Consider the following 24,242-nt stretch of genomic DNA (forward strand, 5'->3'; position numbering starts at 1 on the left):
AGGATTTAGTATCTCGTATATAACCCATGGTACGAGTAACTAAAGGTTGGAGCATTTCATCCATCCATGCGCCCAGTCTCTCATGCACTGATCCTATCCCCGCCACAATAGGGTGAAGGGGAGGGGGAAAAATATTTTGTGAATCTTAGGCAGCGCATGAAAAACAGGGCAAACCGGGAAATCAGGGTACAAGAACTCCTGTTGTTGAGTAGAGAGAATATTCAGGGAGACTCCCTCAGACACTATATGCTTCTACTTCTGCTTAATTAGCTCAGTGGGGTCGTGAGATATTGGTTTATATGTAGAGGTGTCCCGCAAGATATCAAGAACAAGTTGCTTGTATAGAGCCCTGTCCATGATAACTGTGGCTCCTCCTTTGTCAGCTCCACTATTAATCAAATAGGGATTAGTTTTGAGTTTTTTTCTACTGGCGTCTAGTTGCTTTAGATCCTGTTCCACCTTATACTGAAATATGTCCATTTATAGGATAAAAGAATGGGTTGGAAGTTTTGAATCTGTCTTTAGTATCTTCAATAAATGAATCCATTTCTGGATACTGATCAGACTGTAGATCTATAAGGCTGAGTAGTGACACATTATCCACAAATGAAGAATGCAACGGGAGTTGATTAGATCCCACAATATTGATTTCACTTTGGATTGTTTTAGTACAATCCACAGTGTTAATATACCGTACTTGCTCGATTTATAAGACGACCCCCCAAAATCTGAATATTAACTTATGAAAAAAAAAGAAAAAGCCTGAATATAAGACGACCCTGTAGGAAAAAAGTTTTACCAGTAAATGTTAGTTCATGTAAACTATGTGAACAATTGTTGGTTAATAAAAGCTGTGATTGAGAAAAATATTTTGTTTTTATTTCCTTTTTTTTTTTTTCCTCAACCTGCCCCCCCAGTTATGCACATCTGCCCCCAGGCTTGCCACTCTGCCCCAGAAATGCCTTATACCCCATATATGCCACTGTGCCTCATGATATGCCTTTTAACCCTCTAAATGCCACTGTGCCCCATGATACGCCTTTTAACCCTCTATATGCCACTGTGGCCCCTGATATGCCTTTTGACCCCCCTATGTGCCACTCTGCCTCCAGAAATGCCTTATACTCCTATATGCCACTCTGTGATTTAGGGGGTTAAAAGGCATATTATGGGGCAGAGTGGCATATAGGGAGGTAAAAGGCATTTCAGGAGGCAGAGTGGCATTAAAGGGGTTAAAAGGCATTTCACAGAGCACTCTGCCTCCAGAAATGCCTTACACCCCCCATTTAACACTCCCCCTCCCTCCTCCAAACTTACCGGTGCTTCTGAGTTGGGGGGGGCGCATACCACAGGAGGATCCAGGTCCCCTGCATCTGAGTCCCCGGTGCTTAGTCCGGGCTGCGTGTAGAGCTCTACGCGATTATATCACTCAGAAGCACCTGTAAATTGGGGGGGTTTAACACAGGAGGATCCAGGTCCCCTGCATCGCTGCGGGGGATCTGGATCTTAGTCTCATAATCAGACCTATTTGAGGTCTGATTATAAGACGACCCTGATTATAAGATGAGGGGTATTTTTCAGAGCGTTTGCTCTTGAAAAAACCTCGTCTTATAATCGAGCAAATACGGTAACTTAGAGAATTCTCCGTGAAAAAATGTTTTTTAATTGTCAGCGATGTAACAAATCAGTTGACATCCTGTAGGGTATTGTATAAGTTGAAGGAACGATCCGGAACAAAATTTAACCCTTTTCTCAAGACCTCCACTTTCTCATGTGTTAATATGTTAGCAGATAAATTGATAACAGATAATTCATTTATTTGTGTTGATACTGTTGGTTCGACCACTTTCTGTGTTTGTGTCCTGCCCGATGCCCCCTGCGTTTTGTTCTAGTTGTTGATATTGCGTTTTTGTTTTTTCTTTTGCGTTTTTTTGGCAGGACCAATCTCGTTTTTTGTAGCTCCTTGATGGTTATATTGTTGCATGGTGTTGGATTTGTAGCTACGATCGATGGTATCATCCTCTGTGCAATAATCAGTTGTATCAGCATCTGAAGAACTCAAATTAACTGATTTTTTTTTTTTTTTATAGAACTGGAGCTATCTAAGTTGGTTTTTTTGAGAATCGATCTCGGTCGTTTGTTTCTATAGCTCCTCTGCCATGTGTAAACTGATTTAGTTGCATAGTCTTTCAAGTCTCTGTTGAATTTGTTTTTTTTTACCTGTTGTAATAATCTCCTCCCAGATTTTCAAGGTGTTTATTCATTTTATTTTGTAATTCCACTAGACTGGTTATACCATCATACTTGCTGAGAGAAGTGAAATTAATATGTTCTTCTCCAATTTCATTAGTTTACTTTGTTCACGTTCTGTTATAATGTTCATCCGCTTAAAGGAGCATTCAGACAATGCATTATCCCAACGTATGGCGTATTCCTCTTCCAAGGGTGTGGTAGGTTTTTTCTTAATTCTGAGTCCACGTGGAATCATAGCATTATCTATGTGTTGCCTTAAAGTTGTAGAGTCCCACCACATACGTAATTGTTGGGATTTATGATGCTCTATGTCCCACATCAATTTCTTAACATCAAACGGAAATGTAGGATTATTATCCTTTGAAAACATATTGGCTACTTTGTTCAAACGTTCCGAGTTATCCAAACTTAGATCATTTATGCGTGTAGGGTTGAAGGTAGCAGCTTTGTCCATTGTAGGCTCCCTTTAATAGCCAGGAATCAGACATTTACCGGTACTTTATGAAAATGATATCCTCAGTGAGATTCTCAGAAATGGTGTCAAAGTAGTGGCGAAAAGAGGCTGTACACAACGTAATCAATTGTCTCCTAGTAATAATGCACGTAGTTGGTTACATCTTAAAGGATGTTACAAATGCTCTAAACCCAGGTGCAACTTGTGTAGCTATATCAAGAAAACTAATTTGTTTAAGTCACTAATTAATCGCAAAAGCTACTTTATAAAAACTTTCATCAATTGTGATACAATGCATGTCATATATTTAGCAACATGTACCGTATTTTTCGCTCTATAAGACGCACCTGCTGATAAGACGCACCTAGATTTTAGAGGAGAAAAAAAAGGAAAAAATATTTTGAGCTAAAAAATGGGCTAAAATATTTATTACAATAACTGAATAAGCTATGAACACAGTAAGACACACACAGTAAGACACACACAGACACAGTGAGACACACACACACAGTAAGACACACACAGTAAGACCTCCCTCCCTAACCCCCCCTTCTCAGGATCTCCCCTCTAACTCCCTAACCCCCCCCTTCTCAGGATCCCCCCCCCGCCCCGGTCACTTACCTTAAACTCCTGTGTTGGAAGCGTGAGGCGTTTGTCTCGGGTGCCGGCGCTTCACTGCTGAGCGCCGGCGTCTGACGTCATATGCCGGCGCCCAGCGTAAAGCGCCGGCACCCGAGACAAACGCTTCCAACACAGGAGTTGAAGCGCTGAGGCAGGCGGCGGTGGCGGTGGCGGCCGCCGCCAGCAAAGGATTCCTGTATATCTGTCAGGCAGGGGGGCCCGAGAGTTGCCGAGTGGTTGTCTTCAGCAACCGCTCGGCACCCCTTGGGCCCCCCTGACTGGCAGAAATCCAGGACTCCTCTGCTGGCGGCCGCCGCCGCCTGCCTCAGTTGCGACCCCGGATTTATCGGCGTATAACACGCAGGTAGGGTTTAAGCTCCGGATTTTAGTTAAAAAAGTGCGTGTTATACGCCGATAAATACGGTATATCGTTGCCCCCCCCCTCCCTCCCTGCGTGCGTGCATGCATGCATCTATCTTCGCTCCATAAGACGCGGCTGATTTTTCATCCTACTTTGGGAGGAAAAAAACTGCGTCTTATGGAGCGAAAAATACGGTACTTCATGCAATGTACAATATGTCGGGTGCACTACCCGAAAGTTTAAAAGACTTATATATGAACACATACATAACTTAGACACAGCTCTTTCTTCGCTACGATCCATCTCCGGTTTATCCAAACATTTTAGTGAAATACATAATGTGTTCAGATTGGTCCCGTGCTCTTCGCCTAAGGGAAGCTTTTTGGATTTTATGTCTTGACACGAGATTTCCTTTGGGCATGAACTACAGAAATGACGTAGCATATATTTATTAAGCATTATATATAATGCATTATTATTATTAATAATATGATTAAGAACCGTAAGGTTTGAAACGCTTTGGTGTATTTTCTTTCAATCACTTGAGCACGTCTCTTTTTTTTTTTTCTCTTTTTTTTCTCTTTTTTTGTCTATCATGTTTTAACTGGTCTAATTAAAATTTTGAAGTAGTGATTTGTGGAGCGGGATCTTCTATCTATATCGTTATTTGGATTAACCGAGGATATGGCTCGGCTTTCTATTCCGTGCTCCCTGCAATTTGAAGCGTCTCTGCAAAACATCTGAATGGTGAGCTGGAGTTATTTTTGTTCTTTGTTACATTATCCTCACAGTCACCCAACTACTGAACAAGGAGATTGCATGGTGACCATGGACCCGACGGATGCTTATGTGCATGTGCCTACTGCTGTTGAATCCACTAAATTCCTCAGGTTCGCTGTTAGAAACGGGGCAAAAGTTCTCCATTTCCAGTTTGGGTCTCTCAACTTTCAGAGTATTAGGAATCAGGGTCATCCCATACCTAGAGGACTGGCTCATCAAAGCCATTTCGGCTCCAGCCTTTGTCCTCAAGAAGACGGCAGTGTTTCCCCATCTGCAGAGCTTATCAAGCACATGTCTAATGCAAGAGTGCACTTCCCCAGGAAAAGAAGGCCAGATGGAACAGGAGGTGCCCATATAAAACACCAGGCCTTTTCAACATTTTTATAAGGCGCAGAATTTTTGTAGACAAGGCCAGGACAAATGTTTCAGTAACATCCTAAGAAACAAGAGCCTAGGCTAATTCTGATGGAATGGGTGGTCGGCTGCAATGGTTCATACAGACATGTTCTTGATCATAAACTGAAAAGTCCAACCTTATTTCTTTCTAAGTATGCAGTACTTGGGGCTGATAGTGGACTCCAGCTCCTTACGGCTCTTTATTCCATGATCAAAGATCAGGAAAGTAAGAAGGGTTGTGTCAGCTTTGCAATGAAATCCTATCTGGTCCTTCAGAAAAGCCATGAGCATCTTGGGCATTCTGATGACTTGTATCCCTCAGTGAGCTGCTCCAAGGCACATATAGGCCATTTCGATGGGACATCCTTAGGCAATTGTCCCAGAAAGAATAAGATCCGGACATCCACTTCAGTTTCCAAGCCCAATTGAACTGGTGGAAGAGGACAGATCTTCTCAGCAAGGGTCTTTGCTTTCATCAATGTCGGTGGATCACTCTGACCACAGATGCCTCAAAAATAGACTGGGGAGCTCATTTTGGTTACCTCTTTAGGCAAGGCAAGTGGTCACTAACAATCTTCCCAGTCCTCAAATTATCGAGAACTGAAATCGTTTTTTTCTGGCCCTCAAGTAATTCAGTCCTTGGCTAAAAGGGAAAGTTGTAAGAATCACAATATTATATATCAACAGACAGGGTGGCGTCCAGATTCCGAAACTTCAGGCGTTCTCGGAAGAAGTCATGGCATGGGCTCAACAAAACCAAGAAGATTTGTCAGCCACGCGTTTCAGGGGAAGGGACAATTGTATTGCAGACGACCTCAGCAGATCGAATTGATCTTCTCTATCCTTTTTTTGGCCTTCTAGGAATCGATCTTATGGCAACCAGAGACAACCGCAATCTTTTGGGTTTTAGCCTCTCTGTATTCATGGGTCAACACTCTGGTGCTGGACAGTATGTCCAGTGATATGAAGATTCAGGATGGCTTACAAGTTTTCTCCGGTGGCGATGATCCCATGTGTCCTCCTCAAGATTCTAACGGACTAGGCCAGGGTCTTAACATCTGTATTGGCCAATACAGACTTGGTTCTCAGAGCTAAACAATATGGCCAAGAGTTTGGGAGCTGCCATTTTGTGGAGAACAGAATTCCTTCAGATGGTCATTTTGACGGCCTAGCTTTGGATTATCCTTAGAGATAATGGACTCTCCCATGACATAGCTGATGTCCTCCTTATTCGGAGGCTTCTGGCTTGGAGGAAATTCCTCTCCTGGTGATGCATGGTTTTTTATTTCTTCTAGTTCCGTTCTCGTGTTTTTTGCAAGACGGATTCTCAGCAGGTCTTTATGTCTCAACCTCAAAAGGGCAAGTATCGGCCCTCTGTCTTTTTCTCCTTTCGGATTTGGCTTCGTATGTTCTGATCGGGCATTTCTTTAATCGGCAACTATTCAGCAACCCCCAGACAGTCTCATTTTCCTTCTTTGGGTTTTGTACCTTGATTTTACTAGCTCTCTATTCTGTAGAATGTTTGTCACTGAAGACGGCATTGTTGGTGGCTATTACTTCAGCAAGGCAACTGGGTAACTACTAGCTCTGTCCTCAGCTGCTGAATTCACCTTTTTTCCCATCAGGATCGGGTATTTCCAGAGGAGTCCATGGCACAGATGGGATGTCCGAAGAGCTCTAAGACATTTCTACAGATCGCACCGCTGCTTTCCGCAGTATGGATCAATGTATTTATTTTGGTAGATCTTCAGGTCAAGCAGGCCATCTCGAGGTGGCTTACAGAGACCATTCGACTAGCTCACTCAAGCAGCCGGCAAGTCATCTCATCCATATTTCGTCTCGCTCCACAAGAGCTATGTCTGGGTCTAGGGTTGAAAAGTCGACCTCATCTCGGATGCAGGGTGTGCCAGTCAGCGGCCTCTTAAGTATTCCCCTCCCATTGGTTATCTTGTCTTGCTATATCCCATCTGTACTGCCACTATATGCCAGGAAAAACAGGAATTTCATACTCATCGTAAATTATTTTTTCCTTAATATAGTGGCAGTACATGTTTCCCTCCCTCATTTTGTCTACCATTAAAGATATTTTGCAAGCATGTTTGTATTCTTGGTACTTACTGGCTGTGTTTGGTCCGGTGTGCTCTTATGGGTGAGGAGGAGGAGTTAGGGAAGTGGGAGGTTTTTAACGCTTTGTATTTCAGATCCTTGTCCCTAAGGAAGAACAACACCCATCTGTACTGCCACTATATTAAGGAAAAAAGAATTTACGGTGAGTATAAAATTCCTGTTTTTGAATCAAACACTACCCAATATGTGTTTAGCAACATCTCCCGAGTACAGTGATACCACCCATGCATAGGTTTGTCTGGTGTTTAGTGGCACATTTCGCATGTGCGCATATTTCCCCATTTTGGTCGGTCTGTGTAATTTTTTTAAATTATACAGCGCTAATTTTAGCACTTGCTCATATCAATAAACTTTATTTTTATTTTTTTTTTGTATTCTTTTAGGACTTTTTTTTTTTTTTTTAATTATTTTTTTAAATATTTTACTAAAGCTGGGCTCCAATGACTTGCATGGTTGAATGCCAGAGTTCTCAAGAGAGTCTGGAGACCCTTTAGCAAACGTTTCCAACTTTATTTTTTAAAAGGACGCACCGCCATCTTGCAAGTGGTCAGAGCGTTTCTACTTTCTAAGACAGACCAGCACAGCCACCCCGAGCCTTTGATCGAGTGATTCTCTAGGCTGAAAACACGATTGCCGGCAAACCAGCAATTGCATTTTCAGCTACCACAGACAGCTTCAGGGAAGGGGGTTGTGTGTTGACACAACATCCCCCTGCTGCCTGATGACTCCATGAGAGCGACAGTGCAGCGTTAACCCCTTCAATGCATTTTAGGGGTTAATACCTGTTTTGTACAGGGCTCTGCTTCTGTGGTCTACCTGGAACCAGGCAGACCAGCAACGGCAAAAACAAGCCGCCACAAGCCCTTTGATCTCTCCTACAGGAGTGATCAAAGAGACTCCTCCCACCAGATGCCAGTCTACCGTCTGTGTCCCAGATGCAGCTTCAGAGACAGGGGGAGAGGGTTCTTCGGTCTCCACGTGAGTGTGGAGACCAGCCCCAACCCTCCCCTGCTGCCTGATTGCTCCATGAGAGCGACAGTGCAGCGTTAACCCCTTCAATGCCACAATTGTGTATGACACATTTGTGGCATTGCAGGGGTTAATATTTGTCCCCACAAGCTTGTGGAGACTAAATATCAGTCAATGCTGTGCTCCAATGGAATATCGGCATTGAAAGCGTTAAAACAAAACAAAAAAAAAATTTAAAAAAAAAACAAAAAACCCAGCACTGACCTGAAAGTGGAGGGTGCTTCCAGGTCAAATGCTGTGAGTTTAGTAAGTGGGCTGATGAAGATCAGATCACTCCTGACCAACTGTTAGTTTAATAAAAAATCCTGGCTCCTAACTTTTTTAGCTGGCACCTAGATTCAATACAAGTTTGTCAAGCCCTGGTTTAATGAAATGACGTGCCACGTGATTGGTCGTTACCTGACCGTTTTGTGTCTGACGTGCCTGTGCCGTCATTGGACGTTAAGTGGTTAAATATATTGGCCCAATGGGAGAATTTTTTAAAAACGCCAGTTCCTAACTTCTGTGCTGATATTTGGGGTGCTATGTCTTTAAGTTTTCACAGTAAAATCACACGATATTGTAAGATATTATAGAGCAGGGTGTGTGTGAGATGTGTAGTGTAGATATATTGTAGAATGTTGAAAAATGCAGGGGGCAGTCCTGCTGACTGCCACGGGAAACACCCCTGTTTAAAGGGAAAATGGGTGGGTAGCGGGGCGTGTCAAGACCCCGCGACCCAGAGGATTCGGGTCTTGACCCGGCAATCTCCGGCAATCTCCAGAGAGTTCCCAGGTATAGGTATGAGGGTATAGTTAACACTTTGAAATCAGCAGGCTATAGAAACCTGCAGGAAATGCAAAATACCAAGCATAATAGGGGTCTTAAAGCAGGAAATGAGGGGTTCTTCAGAGACATGACAGAGGTTATTTGTAAACCAAAGCCTTTTTTCGATATAGCAAAAAAAACATTCTATATGTGGTTTTGATAAATTAATATGTACAGTCAAAAAGTACCGTATTTCCCCATGTATAAGAAGCACCTTTTTTTAGAAAACTGGGTGTGTCTTATACAGTGGTTATAGATTGTAGATAGCAGTTACTACTTACCAGTACCTCCCTGCAGTCACACTGATGATTGGTCCCGCCCCTTTCCTTATAGCATCCACACTGCTCAGCAACTCATCTAACAGTAAGTATAACATTAATATTTGGGCTGCTGAAAGTTAGGGGAGGTGGGGGTTAATTTAGGGGCAGTTATGGTTGATGGGGCCTTTAGGGTTAATTTAGGGGCAGTTATGGTTGATGGGGTCTTTAGGTTGAATTTAGGGGCAGTTACTGGATGGGAGTGAGTATGAATTTTATGATAGTACATTTTTTTTCAAATTTCGGGCCCCAAAATTAAGGTGCGTCTTATACATGGGGAAATACGGTATTTAAAACACATAGGATCTAGTATAGAAGAGGTCACATGGAAAACCAGATGAGGAGGCTAGCACTGGCAAATTGGTAAAAAATTACTATTGAAGCGATTGTAGATAAATATTTATTCTGTACTGCTGAGTCATACGTCTCTACATATAAGTCAGTTGATATTGTACGTATTAACAAGGCTTATCCTCTCTTTAACAGGTACAGATGAGCATGGCATGAAGGTACAGCAGACAGCAGTGGCTCTGGGTGCAGACCTGCACACTCTCTGTTCATCGGTCTCTCATCAGTTCCGTTCGGTATTTGACTCTCTTGACATCTCTTACACTGATTTTGTGCGTACCTCTGAGTCCCACCATGCAGAAGCTGTTAAAAGATTCTGGTTGACCCTCGAAGAAAAGGGGTACATTTACAAGGGAATATACCAGGGGTGGTATTGCACTTCTGATGAAGCATTCTTGAGTGAAGAACAAACTGCAGAGGGAAGAGACCCTAACGGAAACCAAATCAGAGTCTCTGTAGAGAGTGGACATCAGGTATGTGGGGAAACAAAATGTGCTAAATGTAATGCAGTAGCTGAAAAGACAAAAATACTAACATTTGTTGTAAATGTAGATGAAGAAGAGTGTAAAGGAAAAACAAAGTGAAATGTACCAGTATAGGAAGTTTCGTTTTTGAAGAGATCATTGCTGGCCTTTTGAAAGCTATTTGAAAGCCTTTTAATGCTATTAAATAAAGCCTATGTACCATTTGCACAGTCAGAGTATAATCAGTTGAGGTCACCCAGCAACCTGATGAGTAGGGAGAATTTTACCTTCAGAGTAAAAGACAAAGTGGTGCCAATATTAGAGGAGTGATTTGTTTCCAGTGGCAAGTGTGGTGCATTGGATCGATGTCTTCAGGAAAAAGTTTCACAGTATGGGAGAAGGAATTGTTGACCATTGGTGTAGCTAGGGCTGATGAAACAAAGTGTTGTACCAAAGGAAAGTGCAGACAATGTATCCAGTGTCAGTTATACAAAATTTGCTCACAGACTGACACCAAAATTTTTTCCATGAAGTGGAACTGTGAGTACGAGTGAGCAATAATAATTGTCTGCAACAAGTGGTGTAAAGAAGGATCGATGATATCTGGTGGGGGTTCTGGCCCAAGTGGTTTTTTTTTTGTCCTGTAAGGGTCAACTGCAATATCATTGGAGGTTTGCTATTGCAAAAGTTATTACTTATATTGTGAGCTGTTCTTGTATGAAACTCCAGATACAATTGCAGTACCCTAATGTCACCAGGAGTGTCAAAGCAATGAGAGTAGGTCACAGTGATTACATACAACATACAGTATAGTCTATGGGAGATGGAGTAACATCACAGTCTTTCCTGTGAGAGTGATCTTATCTATGTCAATGGCAACAAGTATAACCAAAGAATGCTCTTCGGGGGTCCTGGCTTGAATAAATGAAGCTTTGGTCAAATGTAATATCAAGCTGTTATAACACAAATTGCAGATTAGCAATATGTGTTTTGCTCAAGCACAGTCCCATATTTCATGATATGAGAAAATGATTGGTAGTAAGGTGGCGCTGATATCTCGGTGTCCACAATGGCCCTATAACAAGGTTAATGTTTCCTCTGAGAAGGGTTCTAATTTATAATTCTTATATATTAATAATGTGATGGGGTGAATGGCTAGTATGGCGTCCAGGTGACTTGTCTCCCAAACAATTTGATCCCCTGTTGGTAGTGGCTGGGTTAAAATATTCACCACCTCACCTTGCATTCCAAACGCGATCGGTCAATTTTGTAAGTGTTTTTTGGTCTCTTTGCTTCCCTGGGTTTAGGGTTTTGTGTCACAGTTTAGTAATTATATCTAGAGGTTAGGGGATAGCGTGAGGTGTAGCGATGGAGTCCTGTTTGTGGATAATAAGTGTTAGGTACGGTTGGATTTTGGTGTTCAGTTATAATCAACATATAGTGTTATCAATAGAAAGGATCAGATTAAGTTGCTGGCTATTTATCAATTAAAATGATCTGTGACCTAAAGGGCCATTAATCAGTATTGGCAATTTGTTAAATTTTTTGAAAAAATATTGTGAAATAAAAAATCACAGTTTGAGGCTACTGCCACTGAGACCGTTCAATAATCGGTGGCTGTTATTATATATATATATATGGTGTTATATTCCAAAGCACTATACAATGGTAATCACGATATAAAAAGTACTTGGGGGGGGGGGCTTTAGAGGCAATGGAAGAACGGTCATTGGAGCACTACTGGTATAAACCCACGGCTTGCCGGTGCATCTTATCTGAAACTGGTGCTCCTCTCTGGCCTATCACACTCCTGAGGGACGCTGCAATTTGTGCCCTAAGCTTCAACTACGGGAGACCTTCTCCACACAACCATAGCAGCACACCGATTCTTACAACACTTAATAGCATCTGCTGACAAAAAGGTCTTGGTAAGAGCAGGAACACGCAAAGGCCATACTGATCTATATCTGGTTCCTGCCTAAGCTACTGTACGACGGCGGAGCATTACCCAGCTATCTTTTCCCCAACTCCACAGTATTCTTTTGTGCAGGAGGAAAAACGCATGGAGAGATTTCTAGATAGGGCAACAACAATGTCCAACAAACCAGAAAGAGAGAAGTCTTCCAAAAAGTCCAAACTAGTCCTCATGGATACAGATCAGGAGAGTTCAGTAGATATCTTCCAACATGTTGCCACACAGGATGAAGGAGACTCCATAGCTCAATGAGTGGTAAAAAAAACTCGCCTCTAGTGGAAGGCAAAAACACTCTGGAGGCTGTCAGACAAGACTTGAAGATAACAACATATAGGTTGGATGAAGCGGAGGAGAGAGTATCTAACCAGGAAACTGTCTCCATTAGGGCTGAAACAACTAATCGATAAAATCGATAATAATCGATAATGAAAATCGTTGTCAACGATTTTCATTATCGATTAATCGAATCGATTTTTATCGATTATAAAAATTATAATCCGGCCTTAAACAGAGATCGGATTATAACACTAGAATCCAGATCCCCCGCAACGCTGCAGGGGACCTGGATTCCCCTCACTGTCGGCCGGTCTCTCACTTCCGTCTCTCTCCCCCTCCCATACACCCCTCTGACTCCTCCCCCCTCCCATACATCACTCTGCCTCTCTACCCGGCTCCGTTACTGACTTCATAGAAGCCTCAGCGTAAGTGAAGGGCAGTAACGGAGGCTGTCTGTGCGCATCGTTTAGACCCCCACCGGCTGACAGAGGATCATCCTCTCTGTCAGCCGGTGGGGGTCTGCATCGCACAGACAGCCTCCGTTACTCACCTTCACTTACGCTGAGGCTTCTATGAAGCTGCAGTGAAAGTTCCTGTCAGTAACGGAGCCAGGTAGAGAGGCAGAGCGGTGTATGGGAGGGGGGAGGAGTCAGAGGGGTGTGTGGGAGCCACCCTCCCATACACCACTCTGGCTCCTCCCCCTCCCATACGGCACTCTGCCTCTCTACCCGGCTCCCTGGTGTCTTGTGAACCTCCGTGGCTGACAGGAGGCAGAGTGGAGTATGGGAGGGGGGAGGAGGCAAAGTGATGTATGGGAGGGGGAGGAGGCAGAGTGGTGTATGGGAGGGGGAGGGGCCAGAGTGGAGTATGGGAGGGGGCAAAGTGGTGTATGGGAGGGGAGAGGAGGCAGAGTGGAGTATGGGAGGGGGGAGGAGGCAGAGTGGAGTATGGGAGGGGGAGGAGGCAGAGCGGTGTATGGGAGGGGGAGGAGCCAGAGTGGTGTATGGGAGGGGGGAGGAGCCAGAGTGGTGTATGGGAGGGGGAGGAGCCAGAGTGGTGTATGGGAGGGGGGCATCAAACATATCTGGGGTAAAAGGTATATCAGGGGGCTCAGTTGCATATCACTGGCATATAAGAGGTATAAGGCATATATGGGGGCAGAGTGGCAAGCTGGGGGTCAGATGTGCATAACCGGGGGCAGTTTGGTAAATAAAAAAAATTTAAACAAGGCTTTTTTCTCAGTTTTTATTAAATATGAAAAATAGTTAACATATGAATTAATATTTACTAATAACTTTGTATTAAAACCTAGTTTGAGAAACACTGTGTTTGGGTTCTTGTAGCTTTTATTATTATGTCAGTAAAATAAGAAGGTGAATAGAGAGAGGCCATTGTGATAAAGAGATGAAAGTGTAAATTGTACGTTTTTTATTACATTATTTTAAATTGAAAAAAAATTAAAAAAATTATCCGATTAATCGATCGAAAAAATAATCGGCCAACTAATCAATTATTAAAATAATCGTTGGTTGCAGCCCTAGTCTCCATACAGATTAAATCCAAACTCTGAGACCTCCAAAATACAATTGTCAACTAGAAGATAAGGTGGACAACCTTCGCAATAACCTACGAATCATCGGCTTTCCGGGATCCTTGAGAGGCAAAGATCTTTCCGACTTTCTTTCCTAAACACCTCCCATGCTATTATTCCCAAGCAAACCTACTTGCCGCTTCAAGATAGAGCACACAGGATCAACCATCTTGTTCAATCAGAACAGGGGAGACCAAGACCGGTGATATTTAACCCCTTAACCACAATCCACATACATGTACGGGGTGACGATGCAATGTGATAACGCTACCACGTAAATGTAAGGGCATTGTCATTATCTGCCGCTGATCATGGCGTTTTCAAGTGAGGCTGTCCAGGCAAAAGCTTTTCAGACGTTCCGATCGGCGGTTTAACCCCTTGATGACAATTGCCGGTCCGGGCACGTCACGGAAAAACATGTCGTTAACGACAAATGACGTGCCAGGACCGTCATTTGTTAAAACGGGTAAAAAAAAACGATCCGTGATCGTTTTTTTTTGGTTTTTGTTTTTTACCCAAACGGCGTTGCTGTAATGTCTGGCCCCTCCCTGGGCGTATGGCGGCGGACGCCCGTTTTAAAAGTGTTTAGGAGGCGATCAACGATCGCCTCCTAAACTTAAATGGTGTCGCTGGAATGCCTCGATCAGGAGGCATCCAGCGACACCAAACACTTACCTCTTGATGGACTGTGACCACTCCGGAGAGCGGTCACAGCCGCAGCTGCCGGTGATCTTCGCCATCAGCAAGATGGCGTCGGCCCGGGAAAAAAAATAATAAAGACGAAAAAGTTCGCTAGACGGTCTCCTGACCCTCTAGAGAACTCTGGCTCCACTTGCAGGTTGAATACAGGTACTGCATTCAACCATGCAAATCAATGGAGCCCAGCTTTCTAATCACAGTGTGGTTAGAAAAAAATAAATTAAAAATAAAATAAAATTAATAATTAGAAAAAAAATAGTAAAAAAACAGTAAAATGTAAAAATAATTTCCCTCTGATGTCACTATCAGGGGAACCTTCAAGTTGAAAAAAAATGTTAAATGTTTTTAAAAAAAGGCAAAAAAAATTAAAATATATATATAAAAAATATATTTTTGTGAGCAAGTCCTAAAATTAGCACATTAGCTTAAAACAATTCTCGCATGGAAAGAGTTAAAATACTGGCATATTAAATGCCCATGGGGTGTCTACTTTTAAAAAATGTATGATTTGATGGGGTAAATTGAATTGGCCTGATTCAACAATGTCCCAATTAACACGGGGGGGAAGGATGGCCACACATCTAATTTCCAATTAGAAAAATGCACACGTACCAAATGTGGCCTTTTAGTTCCCCCCAAAAATCAAACCCATGCATGTGGGATATCACTGTACTCAGGAGATGTTGCTGAACACATATTGGGGTGTCGTGTGACAGCGGCATATACCAGGAGCTGTAAATTCATACATAAAGTAGGTGTGTGTGGGAAAAATACACACACAAAAATACTACTGCAAACTTTGAAAAAATGCTGGTGGTAAAATGTGTGCATGCAAAGAGTTAAAATACCAGCATTTAAAATACCCTGGGGTGTCTAGTTTTCAAAAATATATGGTTTTGTTGGGCACACTGAAATGGCCCGGCTCAAAGATGTACCAAATAGGGCATGGGCAGTGGATCCCCAAATGCCAAAGTTCAACATTGAAAATGCGCATGCCCCAAATGTGGCCCTTTTGCCCCCAAACAGCCAGGCAAAATCATTCATGTGAGGTATCGCTGTACTCAGGAGATTTTGCTAAACACATATTGGGGTGTTTTATGATAGTGACATATACCAGAACCTGTTTATTCATACCTAAAGTAAAATGTGTGTGAAAAAACAAATGCAAAAAAAATGACTACCATAAAGTTTGACAAAGGCTGATGGTAGAACTAGTGCTTGGAAAGGGTTAAAATACTAGCACTTGGAATACCCTGGGCTGTCAAGTTTTCAAAAATATATGACTTGATGGGGTAAATTGCATTGGCCGGCTTCAAAGATACCCGAAATGGCACATGGGGGGAAGAATTACCAGATTTGGAAAAAAAGGCTTTGAAATAGCAAAACGCTACCTGTACTTTTTGCCCCATAATGTGTAGAAAAAAGCAAAAAAACATAAAAACATTGGGTATTTCTAAACTCAGGACAAATAGTAGAATCTATTTAGCAGGTTTTTTCATTACCTTTTATAGATGAGTAAAAGATTTTTCAACTAAAAGTTAGAAACAGTAATTTTTTTGTAAATTTTTCACCATATTTTATACTTTTTTTAATAGTAAATAATAAGATACAATCAAAACCATGTCATCTAAAGAAAGCCCTTCTTGTCCTGAAAAAAACAATATCTAATGTGTGTGGGTTCAGTAAACGGGAAAGAAGAAAATTACAACTAAACACGAGCAGCGCAGAAATGTTAAAACGGCCATTGTCACGAAGGGTACAAAAAGTAAAATCAGCCTTTGTCACGAAGGGGTTAAACAACAGACCAGTGATGCAAATCATCGGTCTGTTTAACACGCCCCTGAGCCCGATGCAAATCGGGTGTGGGTCATTCCAGGCTGCCTCTTCATTGAGTGTATAGTTTAAAAAAAAAAAAAAGTTACTATATATATATATATATATATATATATATATATATATATATATATATATATATATATATATATATATATATATATATATATATATATATAGTTTTGTAATACAGAGCTTTGAGAGATTTATTGAAACCAAGTCCCAGGAGTGCCGGCAACTATTTTTGGAATCTTTATGCATTACTGCTTCAGTTACCAGGCACCGGGCAGAGTAATTAAGGTTGGTGTGCAACTGTGTACTTTGGATTTTATTTATATATAATATATATATAGTAACATGTAAATATAATTCCCCACTGTCACCAAAAAAAGTGCAAAGTGTGTGTGTGTGTATATATATATATATGTGTGTGTGTATATATATATATCGTTTTTTTATGAGCATGTCCTACAATTAGCGTTATATCTTCCCAAAAAATTCCCACACGGAAAGAGTTAAAATATTGGCATTATAAATGCCCATAGGGTGCCTAGTTTTAATAAATCTATGATTTGATGGGCTAAATTGAATTGGCCAGCTTCAAAGATGTCCCAAATATGAGATGTGGGCACAGACTGACCAGATGTCTAAACGGCAAAAAAATACACGCCTCACAAAGGTGGTCTTTTACCTCCCAAATAACCCAACAAACCCACTGCGCTCAGGAGATGTTACTGAACACATATTTGAGTGTTGTTTGACAGGGACATACACCAGGAGCGGTAAATTTATACCTGGAGTACAACGTGTGTGAAAAAAATACAAAAGATTTTGACTACCATAAAGTTTGACAAAGGCTAGTGGTAGAATTAGTGCATGGAAAGGGTTAAAATACCAGCATTTGAAATACCTTGGGGTGTCTATTTTCTAAAAATATATGGTTTGATTAGGTAAATTGCATTGGCTGGTTTCAAAAATACCTGAAATTGCACATGGGGCAGAATGATCAGACTTGGGGAAAAATGGTATTGAAATAGCAAAACGCTACTGGGACTTATTGCCCCATAACGTGCAGAAAAAAGCAAAAAAACATAAAAACATTGGGTATTTCTAAACTCAGGACAAATAGTAGAATCTATTTAGTAGGTTTTTTCCTGGCATATAGTGGCAGTACACATGGGTGTTGCTCTTCCTTAGGGACAAGGATCTGAAATACAAAGAGTTAAAACCCTCCCCCTTCCCTAACTCCTCTTCCTTACCCATAAGACCACACCGGACCAAACACAGTTCTTCCTTGTCAGGGACGGACATGTAGTTTGGTGGGGCACACGGGTTGTGTCCAGGGGGATCCCTCCTCCGATTGCTCCCTGGGTGGTGAGCAGAGTGAGGTAGGAACATCCGCATCGGAATAAGAGTTCTCTCTTCAAGCCGGCAAGGGAAGGAGCAGTAGCACAGCGGTGGAACGCACACCTGGGAGGCGTTGCATTCCGCCGAAGATCTGATCGTGTTACAGAGCATGCGCGGATCCGATCTTCAGGGCACAAAATTTAAATTTAAGATGTGCAGTCCAGTCTGACAGCAGTGGGGCTTGTCAGTACTGGATATCCGTGGCACCAACCCCCCACATGGATTGAGGCCTTTTAAGGTATCATTGATTTATCTTAATCTTAAAAAAAGCCTCTGCTCTTTAACATTTTTTTCTAAAGATTAAGGCTCCTTTTAAGTCCAAATATGTTTTGTGCACCCCCTTGCCGGACGGCTGAATAAGGCTAGGTTTCCACTTGGTTTTTTTTAGCTAAAAACGCCAATAGCGCCACCTGGCGTTTTTTTAGTGAAAAAACGCAGCAGCCAGATGTTAGCTGTTCTTCAATAGGAAATCGCAGAATGCCATATCCACTTGGCGTTTTTTTGTTTGGCGTTTTTCTGCTTTTTTGGGCTCTGTGGCAGTTTTTCAAAATCGCAGCATGTTGACACTCTGGCGTTTTTTGCAAGGAAATCTTGGCGTTTTTCTCCAATAGAAGTCTATGGGAGAGAAAAAACGCCATGAAAAAGCCATGTGGGTTTATTGCCTTGGCGTTTTTTCCGGCGTTTTTTCCAGAGTTACAATGCAGAGGATGGACCCAGTATCTGTGTGTCCTACGAGAAATAGACTGGAAACAAACAGTTTCACACAAAACAAAGTTCATATTGAATTCTACACCATTTGGAACAAACATGCCATTACAAACAAACATACGCGACGCATCAACTGGATCCTGCGTGCCAAAAGCAACAGCAAACAATTTGCACCATCATTTGGGGCCAATCTTCCTAGAGGAGCAGACATTCGGAATAAAGCATGCCTTACAAACCACAGAAAAGTGACAAAAGGGTCCGCCGGGGCGTTTAAGTAGAACTCTACCAAGTAAATGACATCAGGGGGCAGATACTTGCCATTTATCCTAATCCCTTTTAGCTGGGTGAAACTTCTAACTTGTAAAGGCTGGAAAAACTGCCTAAGGTCAAAAAAAGCAATTTCCACAGAAAGGCTAAAACGCCAGAAAAAACTCCAGAAAAAAACGCCAAAACGCAGGAAAATGCAGTGGCAGTTTTCTTGGCGTTTTTCATCAAGAAAAAAAACGCAGGACAAAAACCCAAGTGGAAACCTAGCCTTAAGGAGTTAGGCAATCCTTGCTCAGCTTAATTGCTCAGGACATGCAGTTTTTGGGCGTTGGCTTCTAGACAACCTTGCACATAACCATTCAAGACTGCGTCTGTTTTTGCTTTGGAAAACAAGTTTGGTTCCTGAATCTGTTGTCCTCGGGGGAGATTACCGGGGAGTTAGCCTATGGCCATAATCTCGGTAGCTAAACAGGCTTGGGCCTGGTTAATTTCCACCAGGGAATACCAGGTGTTAAAAATCTATTAATTCAGGCTCATCTTGTGAGGAGTCGGAGGCTAAAACTTCCCTTCCTCCACAAGAGTTTACAAGACGATTACAAGAGGTAATCCGTGAGAAGCATCCAAAGGATTTTGCATGTTGCCTAAAAGGAGTATGTTCCAATCCTCAGCATTCCAGTGCAAGTAGCAATGTCTAGCGCTTCAGTGGCTAGAGCTCTAGGCATCTGGTAACAGGCATTAGGCCTACGGCCATACCACCCTGTATGCACCTGATCTCAGTAGCCAAGCAGGGTTGGGCTTGGTTAGCACTTGGATGGGCGTACTTCCTGTCGAGGGAACCGGATACAGAAGTATCTAGCCAATTTAGGAAATTGAGCCTTTTATAATTGTCGTATCTGCCAAAGAATCAGTGGCCAGGACAGCATCTATGTCGGCCTTGTTTGTTTTAACATTTGTAAGGCATAAGCTGTTTAGACAATTGGATCCTGAGGATCATTGCAGACGGAAATAATTTTAGGCAATAAATGCATTGTCACCAAGTATGGAACAAAGTGCGGACGATTTGCCTTTAAATGGCCAACACAAGCCACATTCTTGTGAAACATTATCACTCACATCATCACTGGTATCGTTTTGTTTCTCAAGCCAGTTAGTGAATGTGAAAGAGTTGCCAGAGAAGCTGTCCAGTTCAGCTGTCTTAAACCTGCAGACGTGGGATATCTAAAACTTTGTCCTAAACGTTCAGAATTTTCAGAATTTTTACTCCGGGCTGTTCCTGGTCACGAACCAGTTGGATCCTTCAGTCCAGTTTTAATATGGTCTAGGCCTGTATTCTATATAAGCATTTTAGAATGAAATCTATCCTCACAGTCAGCCAACTACTGAACAAGGAGATTACATGGTGACCATGGACCTGAAGGATGCTCATGTGCATGTGCCTATTGCAGTTGCATCCAGTAAATTCCTCAGGCTCTCTATAAGGAATGGGCCGAGAATTCTCCATTTCCAGTTTGGGTCTCTCAACTTTCAGAGAATAAGGTATCGGGGTCATCCCATCCCTGGACGACTTTCAGCTCTGGCCTTCGTTCTCATGAAGATGGCATTGTTTCCCCATTGGCAGAGCGCATCAAGCAAGAGTACGCTTCCCCAGGATAAGAAGACCAGATGGAACAGGCCTTTTCAACTTTTTTTTATTAGGTGCATAATTTTGTAGAAAAAGACAGGACAAAAGGTTTCAGTAACATCCTAAGAACAAGAGCCTAGACTAATTCTGATGGAATTGGTGGTCGGCTGCAATGGTTCATACAGATATGTTTTGATCATAAAAAGTCCAACCTTATTTTTTTCTAAGTATGCAGTTCTTGCAGCTGATAGTGGACTCCTCTTCCCTATGGCTCTTTATTCCATGTCAAAGATCAGAAAAGTAAGAAGGGTTGTGTCAGCTTTGCAACAAAATCATACCTGGCCCTTTAGAAAAGCTATGAACATCTTGGGCATTCTGACGACTTGTATCCCTGCAGTAAGCTGCTCCAAGGCACTGTGGCAGGATGGCCCAGTTACAATCTAGAAACTCCCAACACCAACAGAATAAAAGCAAAATGTGGTTTATTGTAGCTTTCTTTGAGGTCCACAGTATTGCGCCTCACAGTGTAAATAAACAAAACAAAGAAACAAATCCTACTCCATCTTGGAGACAACCTATACAAACTGGCCAGCTAATCCAGTCCCAGTCATAAAGTCTTAGAAACTCTGGCTTTACTGCCTCTCTCCCTGTTTTCAGACAACTAATGCCTCTAACGGCCACCCTTTAAATGTCTTAGTGCAGATTAATTGGATCCACCGGCTGACTTCCAGCTCCTCATGCTAGGAATATAGAGCGCCCAACTTGCCACTGATATAAACAGACTCTGTTACCTTGCCACAGCACATATAAGGCCACATCAATGGGACATCCTTGGGCATTTGTCCCAGAAATAAGAAGATCTGGACATCGACTTCAGTGTCCAAGCCCAATTAAACTGGTGGAAGAGGACAGATCGTCTCAGCATGGGTCTTTGCTTTCATCAACATCTGTGGATCACTCTGACCACAGATGCCTTAAACAGGCTGGGGAGCTCATTTTGGTTACCTCTTCAGGCAGGGCAAGCGCTCACTAACAATCTTACCCAGTCCTCAAATTATCAAGATCTTTAAGCGTTTTTTAATTTATTTTTCTGGCCCTCAAGTAGTTCAGTCCTTGGCTAAAAGGTAAGGCTGTAAGAATCCAATCAGACTACGTTACCACAATATCATATATCAACAGACAGGGCGGCACCCGGATTCCAAAACTTCAGGCCTTTTCGGAAGAAGTCATGGAATGGGCTCAACAAAACTACAAGATTTGTCAGCCACGCGTTTCAGGGGAAGGGACAATTGTATTGCGGAGTACATCAGCGGATCGGATTTATTCCCTAGACAAAAGAATCCTCTCCATCCTGGTTCTAGTTTGGTCTTCCAGGTTTCAACATTGTGGCAATCAGAGACAACAGCAATCTTCTGGGTTTTAGCCTTTCTGTATTCATGGGTCAACCCTCTGGTGTTGTACATTATGATACCACATGTCCTCCTCAAGATTCGAACGGACTAGGCCAGGGTCTTAACATCTATCCCATATTGGCCAATACAGACTTAGTTCTCAGAGCTAAACAATATGGCCTCGAGTTTGGGAGCTGCCATTTTCGTCCCAGCTGGTGGAGAACAGAATTCCTTCAGATGGTCATTTTGATGGCCTAGCTTTGGCAAGGGTTATCCTTAGAGGTAATGGACTTTCCTATGACAATGCTGAGGTCCTCCTTATTCGGAGGTTTCAGGTTTGGAGGAAATTCCTCTCCTGGTTATGCAGGGTTTTTTATTTCTACTTGTTCCATCCTCGTGGTTTTTTGCAAGACAGATTCTTAGCAGGTCTTAATGTGTCAACCTCAAAAGGGCTAGTATCAGCCCTCAGTATTTTTCTCTTTTCGGATTTGGCCTTGTATGTTCTGATCAGGCATTTCTTTAAGCGGCAACTATTCGGCAACCTCCAGACAGTCTCATTTTTCCTTCCTGGGTTTTTTGACCTTGATTTTACTAGCTCTCTATTCTGTACCCTTCGAACCACTGGAAGAAGTCTTTGTCACTGAAGATGAAATTGTTGGTGACTCTTACTTCAGCAGGGCAACTGGGTAACTACTAGCTCTGTCTTCAGCTGCTATGGTCACCATTTTTCCATCAGGATCAGGTATTTCCAGAGGAGACAATGGCACATTGGGATGTCCAAAGAGCTCTAGACATTTCTACAGATCGCACCACTGCTATCCCATGTGTACTGCCACTATATGCCAGGAAAAACAGGAATTTTACTCACCGTAAATTCTCTTTTTCCTTAATATAGTGGCAGTACATGTTTCCCTCCCTCATGTTGTCTACCATTAAAGATATTTTTCAAGCATGTTTGTATTCTTGGTACTTACTGGCTGTGTTTGGTCCGGTGTGGTCTTATGGGTAAGGAAGAGGAGGAGTTAGGGAAGGGGGAGGGTTTTAACTCTTTGTATTTCAGATCCTTGTCCCTAAGGAAGAGCAACACCCATGTGTACTGCCACTATATTAACGAAAAAGAGAATTCCTGTTTTTTAATTCGTTTTTGCAGATGAGTAAAAGATTTTTCCCTGCCATCCCGGGTGACACTCAGGATAGACTCCTCCTCCATACCTGAGATGGGGTAGGACTCAAAACTTTAAAAGCCCCTCCCCTCCTACTAACCCCAGTGTTTTTTCCTGCCCTACATCAGGTAGGGAGGACTTGTCTCCTGTTAATTATTCCCCCCCCCCGGCTCTAGGTTGAGCTGTTTGTTTCCCAGGCTAAGCCCCCTTCCTGGGGGATACCCATGCACCTTTAGTCGGATGGCTGGTGCCGCACCGCCCAGCACATTTTTCCTACCTTGACAGCGCAGCGGCAGTGTTCGTGTTTGCGGCTCCCTTGTTCGCTGCGGTATTCACGGCTGCAGCTCCGTCGTTGGCGGCGGTATTCGCTCTCTGCGGCTCCGCTGTGGTACTCTGCAGAAGTGGCCAAAATCGTAAAAGACAAGAAGTTACCCTTTAGTAGATACAAAAATACCCAAAGTGAGGAAGATAGACAGATCTAGAAAATTAGGCAGAAAGAGGCAAAGAAAGTTTATAAGATCTGCCAAATCACATGCAGAAGAGCGAATTGCCCTCTCAGTAAAAAATGGAGATAAAACATTTTTTAGATATATAAATGAGAAAAGGAAAGTTAAACAAGGATAAGTTAGACCAAAAACAAAAGGAATGTATGTAGAAGAGGATAAAGGTTTAGCTGACTGCCTCAATGAATATTTCTGTTCCGTTTTTTTTTTTTCCAAACTTTATTTAAAGTTTTTTTTTTTTGTTTTTTTTTGTTTTTTTTATGTTTTCTTTGGTTCGTCACGATAAGGATACAGAAAGAAAGAAGGGGGGGTCACAAAAAATAAAATGCAGTGTCAGATCCATGGTAAATTTCAAATGACAAACAGTCACACAGTACATGTGAAGGGGTACAGAGCCAACACAACAAGAATGTCGTATAATAAATAGAAGTAAGAATATGTATAAGTTGAGGATATGTAGCAAAGAGAACGAAAAGCATGAGTAGTCCTCATCATTTGAGGAGAATGACATGGTATCAAGTAGAGGTCCACAAAGAGGAGGTGAGATGGTAATGTGTGTGTCAGCCATATAGGTAGGTACAGAGGTTCTCGTCGTGAGGTAAATATGACACTATGTATCCATAAACGTGAACGTGTAGAAATGTAGTCTGAAATGAAACAGAACATAACAAACAAGAACAAATAAACCCTCTGCTCATCCTGCGTGGTGGTAAAAAAAAAAAAGGGGGGGGGATTGCCCATTAATAAACACCATGTTGTGCACAGCGACAGAACCTATGCAGGTACAATTGGAGTTCTGCCTTGAAAAAGTTGGAGACTGTACCACGAGGCATGTTGAAAAGCGGATTGAA

General features: G+C 42.4%; 1 protein-coding gene across 1 annotated transcript in view; it reads left to right on the plus strand.

Annotated features, from left to right (window-relative positions):
• The window catches only part of LOC149282329 (methionine--tRNA ligase, mitochondrial-like), a 56,237-nt gene that overhangs the window by 8,439 nt on the left and 23,556 nt on the right, over nucleotides 1–24,242 (plus strand). Inside the window, exon 2 of the mRNA XM_089498379.1 lies at nucleotides 9,632–9,966. Coding sequence (XP_089354505.1) covers nucleotides 9,632–9,966 — 335 coding nt within the window. The remainder of the gene's footprint in view (nucleotides 1–9,631; nucleotides 9,967–24,242) is intronic.

This window comes from Sceloporus occidentalis, unplaced genomic scaffold (genome assembly GCF_023333645.1).
Source record: "Sceloporus occidentalis isolate IW3139 unplaced genomic scaffold, rSceOcc1.0.p SCAF_119, whole genome shotgun sequence".
NCBI classification, from domain to species: Eukaryota; Metazoa; Chordata; class Lepidosauria; order Squamata; family Phrynosomatidae; genus Sceloporus; species Sceloporus occidentalis.